This window comes from Octopus bimaculoides, chromosome 22 (assembly GCF_001194135.2).
Source record: "Octopus bimaculoides isolate UCB-OBI-ISO-001 chromosome 22, ASM119413v2, whole genome shotgun sequence".
Lineage (NCBI taxonomy): Eukaryota > Metazoa > Mollusca > Cephalopoda > Octopoda > Octopodidae > Octopus > Octopus bimaculoides.
The window spans coordinates 17,083,239-17,090,993 of record NC_069002.1 but is presented as its reverse complement, the minus strand read 5'-3'; the positions used below and the strand labels follow the sequence as shown (position 1 = coordinate 17,090,993).

Sequence of the window (7,755 nt, the reverse complement as noted above, 5' to 3'; positions counted from 1 at the left end):
ATATATATATATATATATATATATATATATATATATATACTGTACCTGTATCTGTTTACACTAAGCTGAAAGCTCTACTACCTCCAGGCAAGTGCAACTGTTAGGATGAGTATGACTTGATCACATGTACCATACCTTCACTAACTGTAGTCATGAGCTGACAAAGATTGTCTCTCAACTCTCACACATTTTGACCCAGTGGAACATCAACCAGATGTAGAGAAGGCTGCACCAGTACTTGAATAGTATTAATTTTTTGCTCAGTAGACTGGAACAACACAAAATATCTTTCTGAAAGACACAAGCCATCCAGTCCAGGAAAGGAAAATAAAACCTTATGATCATGAGCCTCCTTATAATAGTCCTTTATCTGGGCTAAATTTCTTTCAAAGTTCTTTATGAACATTAATTAGTTTTTCTCAGTTTCACCATTATTATCAAGCTATCAGCATGTATATGTATGTATATAAATAATATTTATTTTACCTTGTATTTCAATAGGTTATGTCCATACATTGCATGGACTTAATGTCAGAGACAATCCCTTGGAGATGCCCCCAGAACATATTGTAGAGCAAGGAGTTGAAGAAATACTGAAATACTTAAGGGAGAAATATCAAGAGCAAACACAAGGTCTGTTTGTAGAGTTTTATATACTTTTTCTCATTCATAAAGTAATGAAACTCCATCAGTTTCGACAAGCATATTCATTGTTCATTCAAATAAATTACTTGTTCCTTGAATTAATATGTAAGTGGTCAGATATCCTACAGAAACTTTGTACCCTTAATGTAATTTTCAGGCAGAATCAGCATATTATAGTGTATTACAATCTATCTGACAGTTCTTCTCTACCTAGTTTCTGTCACGCACGCACTTCAAATCTGAAGAGGCAAAAACAGCCTTTCATGATTTCATCACCTCTTGCTCTCCAGAATTCTTTGCAACTGGCATAAATAAGCTACCGATAAAATAGCAAAATTGTGTCGATCATTTAGGTGCATACTTTGATTAACTGCATTGCTTTTTGTTGAGATAAAGTAAAATAAACTTTCAGTTCAAAATTGGACATTTCATTCTTAATGACCTGATATGTATGTGTGTGTGTTTATATATATATATATATATATATATATGCATATATGAACAATAAATTAAATAGAGAGATACAATTGACAATCCAATAATTTATTCATATTATAATATACTATGAATATAATACATATATAAAAAACTTTAAAAAAACCAAAAGAGCCAACAATTTGTTTCAACATTATTTAATTTATAAACAATTCAATTCACTTATATATGTCTCATCAGAGCTATCGTTTACAGACGGACGAAATTCCATGTGAGAGGATGGCTGGATGGTAAAAAAATTAATTCAAATGGCTATGTATTATGAGCATGAGCGTTAACGTTTCAGCTACAATTACAATTACAATGAAAATATAACAAAATTATAACAGACAAAATAATTAAGTAAATAGAATCTAAACTATTGATATATATTTCTATATAACTCAAATAATATTAACCCAAACTTGTTTAGGTTGAAGACAATCTTTGGCTATTATAATAACATACAACAACAATACATAGGCATATAAATTAAGTATCAGGATCTTACTTAATCTAGAGACTGTAATAAAACATGTAAAAAAAATATAAATGATAATAAACTATTATATTGATAATATATAAGAACTCTTAGTATTACTTATTTCTATTATTGTAAAAATTGTCTAATCCATTATTAAAGGAAGTCATACTTCTAAACAAATTTTTAGATTCTGAAAAACCTATTCTAATCCTTTTATTATTAATTATTTTATTATATTTATGTTCTTTATTAAAGTGCTTAGATATAGATCTGTAAAAAAGCTTGACCAAATTCGTCTTTATTTGCCGTACTTAAGGAATGATAAACCAAATATAATTATCTTTATTGTAGTTAACATTATTAGGTGTATCTGGGTTGGCATATGGCGTATACTTATTATCCTTAGACTTAAGTCTATTTATATATCTATTTTTATACAGGATATATTTACTATGCTTGTTCCTATTAATATTATCACTATTGTTAATCATATCATTGCTACTTAGGAATAAATTGGATACATTTCTACTATTATATCCACTCACTTCGTTGTCAACCAATTTTTCATTATTATAATAAGATTTATTGCAGTTCCCATTCTTATTACAATATATTATTTTATTCAAATATTCTGCTTTTTTCAGGGCTTTATTATAATATTTGGCATTATTATTAAGATTTCCTTATTAGAGGATAAATAAGAAACACGTCATGAAATATTATTAACCAAAGTTCTTGTGATCACTTTAGGATGGTTACTATGAAAGTTGATATATTTCAAATTATTGTTGGGTTTATGATATGGACTGTATAGGCCAGTAACAAGGTTCAGATTAACATCCAGGTAATTAACTGAATCATGTTAATTTTCTATAGAGATAGATATACCAAATCTTTTTTAAAGTTATGGAATTTTTTCATATATAGGTTTGTTATTCTGTTGTATTGACTATTAATCAAAAATAGTGCATCATCTATATATAGTCCACCTTTAATGTCTGGAAATTCATCATGGAAGTGATATAGTATGTATGTATGTGTATTTATGTGTATGTGTGTGTGTATATACATACATACATATATATATATATATATATATATATATATATATATATATATATATATATATATGTATGTATATAGATAAGAAAGAAATGGAGCAACAATTAACAATTAGAAGCTGATCATTGGTATTAAAAGGTCATAGGTTAATTGTAGTTCCAGAACATTTACAGCTGTTTCAGTTTGTTATTTCGAAGTAAGTTTGCATTTATCTTGTTCCATTTAACAAACATTGTCAGAATGATTTAGAGTTTATTGGAGGAATATAGATAGGAGAAAAGGGAAAAAAAGAAGGAAAAAAGGAAAAATGTTTGTTAAGTCTATAGGCTTACATTTTTGTGTCTTTTTAGGTTCCACGTGTATGTATATTTCTTTAATTAGATGAATGGAGCAATAAGCAGGGGAAATGACTGATTGACCAGCAGTGTTAGTCGAAAGAGTTTTACCTGAACATCAGTCACATCACTCTTATCAATTAGGAGAAGGGCTTGGAAAGATCAAAGGCATAACTTATTTAGTCCTCATCAAAAGGCTGGGAAAAAAAAATTAAGAAAACGTCTATATTTGAAGATATGAATAAATGTACAAAAAAAAGAAAAATGTAGCAACATCAACAACAATGTTATTCTCTTGTTTTGTCAGCTTCCAAGCAATCCGGGGAAGCTGTGGAAGAAACTGCCTTGAAAATTGGTGTTGAAGATGATTGTAAGGAGCAGAAGGAGGAGGAGAATGTCAAGTCAAAGAGTAGGGTCCATGAGATTGGTCTCAAAGAGCAGCACCAACAACAAGAGTACCAGCAGCAGCAGCAACAACAACAACAACACCGACGACAACAACAACAACAACAACAACAGCAGCAGCAGCAGCGACAAGATCTGCAGCAGCAGCAGCAGCAGTCATTTCATCAGAGTGACCTGAAAGAGGAGATGAATGCCAATATGGAGCAGAATTCAGAGTTACAAAGGTTAAAATGATAAGAGGGAAAGCACAAACCACATCATCCTCATCATCATCATCATCATCATCATCATCACCACCATCACCATCACCATCACCATCACCATCATCATCATCATTTAGCATCTGCTTTCCATGCCAGCATGGGTTAGGTGGTTTGACTGGAACTGGTAAGCCAGAGAGCTGCACCAAGTTCCAGTCTGATTTGGCATGGCTTCTACGGCTGGATGCCCTTTCTTAATGCCAACCACTCCAAGAGTGTAATGGGTGCTTTTTTCATGTCACTGGCATGGGTGCCAGTTATGTGACACCACCACGGGTGCCAGTTACATGTCACCAACACAGGTGCTATTATGTGCCACTGGCATGGGTGCCAGTTACGGGACACCAGCATCAGCCACAACTACAATTTCAGTTGGCTTGATGAGTCTTCTCAAGCATGACATATTGCCAAAGGTCTCAGTCACTTGTCATTGCCTCTGTGAGGCCCAACATTCGAAGATCATGCTTCACCACCTTATCCCATATCTTCCTGGGTCTACCTCACCAAATATCAAAAATAGAAAAAGCAATGATCACAAGAAAACCAATACCGGCATCATCATCATAGGTGTATACATTTACATAGGTCACTTGATCACATGACTGATCAGGCTATCAGATGTTGTTACACATCACTGGTCACAGTGTACTTTTGCATTGTTTTAGCCTTCAAATGACACAACCCCACTGGCTAGGTGAGCAGGGACAACAATCCCACCTGATCGAAAGGGGGACTGGTGCAATGTGAAATAAAGTATTTTGCTCAAGAACACAATGTGCCACCCAGTCTAGGAATCGAACCCACAATCTAGCAATCATGAGTGCAGCAGCCTAACCACCAGGCCACGTGCCTTCACATTTACATAAGTGTGTTCCTATAAGTGGAGGCAAACACTTCCAAAAAGGGCAACAAGTGTGTATTTTGGTTGTCTGATGATCCTTTCATTTATCATGAATATCTCTCTTGGACATGTTATGTAGCCAACTGATGAAACACTAACTGACAATATTACCATTATCATTAATTTGTATTGATTCACCAAGGAGAGATAAGTCACAGATCTCTGCAAATGTAGAATTGTCTCTAACACTTTAGCAGTTAAACTAGTCATGTCTGACCAAAACAATCTACCTGTTTTATGTTTGAACTGGCAAGACTCAACCTCTCATATTTCCCCTGTAATCTCATTCTAAAAGTAATTAATCACATCATTAGAATATCAAAGCTATGGGAAAATGCATAATAGATTCAAATTAATATGAATAAATAAGCTTTACACTTGACAGAGTAAGCTGAATGCTAAAGGGTTAACATAAATTCTAACTCAGTAATTCTGAACAAGAACTGGCTCAGTTTCTATTTGGCCATCAAACTTACGCCAACATTGAAAAGTAGAGATAAAATGATGATGAGGATATGGAATATAGGATAGGATAGGATATGTCTGTATGTCTGTCTGCTATGACCGCCCTGAAGTGGAGAGACCCACGCTAGTCCTACTTCTGTCCAAATGACCCCACTCATTCATTCTCTTCTGGTAGGGCCCCTCAGCCATTGGCATTACTGACCCTTTTCTCTTGGTTCATCTCATCCCCACAGACAGCTGTTGAAACTGCAATTAAGAAGGTAATGAAGGGATCAGAAATGATGGCTGATAGGGAAGGCTTGAAGAGGAAATTGAGCAAATGTTACAAAGAGAACTCTTTAGATTCATGTCTAATCCTCTACTCATATCTATTCTCTTTATGTTTGTAAATTTGTTTTATTTTATACATTTCTTGTTTTATATATAATTTTAGTCAGAATTTTCCAAAGAAACATCAGAAAGATATGAAGAAATTTCTAGAATATGAATCACAAATATTGGCACGTCAAAAGAATGCAAAAATAGAACACATTTTACAGAAGAGGAAGTACGTAACTTATTGTGCTAACTTGTACACTGTATGGTATATTTTATTTATTTTATATCTCATCACTTGTGAAAGATGGTTTTGTTGCTTCCAGATTCCCATGGATCCCCAATTTCACTTCATTTATTGTGCTAAGAGTGACAAAGAAATGCCTGTTCAACTCAGGCAGGATATATACATACCTAAAGGTATTTTTGTTTAAAAGACCAATTTATTGGTTCTTGTCAAGCAATGTTTATATCAGGTCATTAAGAATGAAATGTCTGATTTTGAACTGAAAGTTTATTTTACTTTATCTCAACAAAAAGCAATGCAGTTAATCAAAGTATGTACCTAAATGATTGACACAATTTTGCCATTTTATCGGTAGCTTATCTATGCTGGCAGCAAAGAATTCTGGAGAGCAAGAAGTGATGAAATCATGAAAGGCTGTTTTTGCATCTTCTTCAGATTTGAAGTTTTTTCCTTGAAAAAGTTGTCTAATGCCTGGGAAATGTGATAGTCAGTTGGGGCAAGGTCCTGTGAATATGGTGGATGACAGAGTACTTCCAAGTTCAGTTCCTGTAACTCGAGTAGCGTTCTTTGTGCAACATGTGGTCAAGCATTGTCTTGCAAGAGAATTGGCCTGTCTCTATTGACCAATCTCAGTTGTTTAATTGCAAGTTCACTCATCATTTCATCCAATTCGTTATGTATGCATCCACTATAATTGACTTCCCAAGTCTCATGAAGCTGTAGTGGATGACACCAACGCTGGATCACCAAACAGACGCCATTAGCTTTTTTTTGTGAATATTCTTTTTTGGATTGTGTTTTGGCTCTTCATCTCTATCCAACCACCGTGCAGAATGCTTGCTATTGTTGAAAAGAATCCATTTTTCATCACACATAACAATATAATGCAAAAATTGTTCGCTTTTTATGCTGTGACAAAGAACAGCAAGTTTCAAGACAATGTGTCATTTGATGCTCATTCAATTCGTGTGGTACCCACTTGCCTAGCTTCTTTACCTTGCCGATTTGTTTCAGATGGTCCAATACAGTTGGAATCAAGACCTCAAACCTTACTGCTAACTCATGCATAGTTTGAGATGTATCCACTTCCACTACAGTTTCTAGCTCATCATTATCCATCTTGGTCTCAGGTCCACCACAGGGCTGATTTTCAAGAGTAAAGTCACCAGACCGGAACTTCTCAAACCATCGACGTACAGTGCACTCATTCGCCACATCTTCACCAAACACCTCATTGCTGTTTTGAACTGTCTGGGATGCATTGGTTCCACAACGGAACTTATATTCATAAACAACACGAATTTTTGATCTATCCATGGGTTCACAAAAATTGAGTTAGAAGAGAAAACTCACAATATAACCAGACACCATAAATTGCATTTCAAAAAGTGATGATGTAACTCTTCAATGTTGTAAAACAAGGAATTGTCAGGATAAAACATTAGATTTAATGACTGTCAACCTTGGTGCATAAGAAAATCGGACATTTCATTCTTAATGACCTGATATTTAATTGCTAATTATGTGTCAGCAAAATATATACAAATGTACTATACTTGTACTACAACACATATCTGCTGTAGTATCAAAGCAAAACAAAGGTAATACACAAGTAATTTGTGTGTGTGTGTGTGAATGACTGATTCTGTGTATCTTCACATTGTCACTATGTGAGAAGAATCAAAGACATGTTTACACCTGTAAATAATATGTCTCATTACTATACAGTTTCATTGGTTTAGACATGTGAACACCATTGTAATAACAATGCATTTATTGAAAACAGCACAAGTATTGGTGACAGATACACACACATGTATACATATTAATATCAATGTATTGACCAGACAAGGAGGCGCAATGGCCCAGTGGTTAAGGCAGCAGACTCGCAGTCATAGGATCGCGGTTTCGATTCCCAGACCGGGCGTTGTGAGTGTTTATTGAGCGAAAACACCTAAAAGCTCCACGAGGCTCCGGCAGGGGATGGTGGCGAACCCTGCTGTACTCTTTCACCCCAACTTTCTCTTACTTCCTGTTTCTGTTGTGCCTGTAATTCAAGGGGTCAGCCTTGTCACACTGTGTCACGCTGAATATCCCCGAGAACTACGTTAAGGGTACATGTGTCTGTGGAGTGCTCAGCCACTTGCACGTTAATTTCACGA

The 7,755-nt window shown here is 34.7% G+C and overlaps 1 protein-coding gene across 1 annotated transcript in view; it reads left to right on the top strand.

The window, feature by feature from the left end:
* Nucleotides 1-7,755, top strand: part of LOC106872221 (alpha-protein kinase 1) — a 21,298-nt gene that overhangs the window by 3,575 nt on the left and 9,968 nt on the right. Inside the window, exons 3-5 of the mRNA XM_014919133.2 lie at nt 502-633; nt 3,308-3,629; nt 5,465-5,578. Coding sequence (XP_014774619.1) covers nt 502-633; nt 3,308-3,629; nt 5,465-5,578 — 568 coding nt within the window. The remainder of the gene's footprint in view (nt 1-501; nt 634-3,307; nt 3,630-5,464; nt 5,579-7,755) is intronic.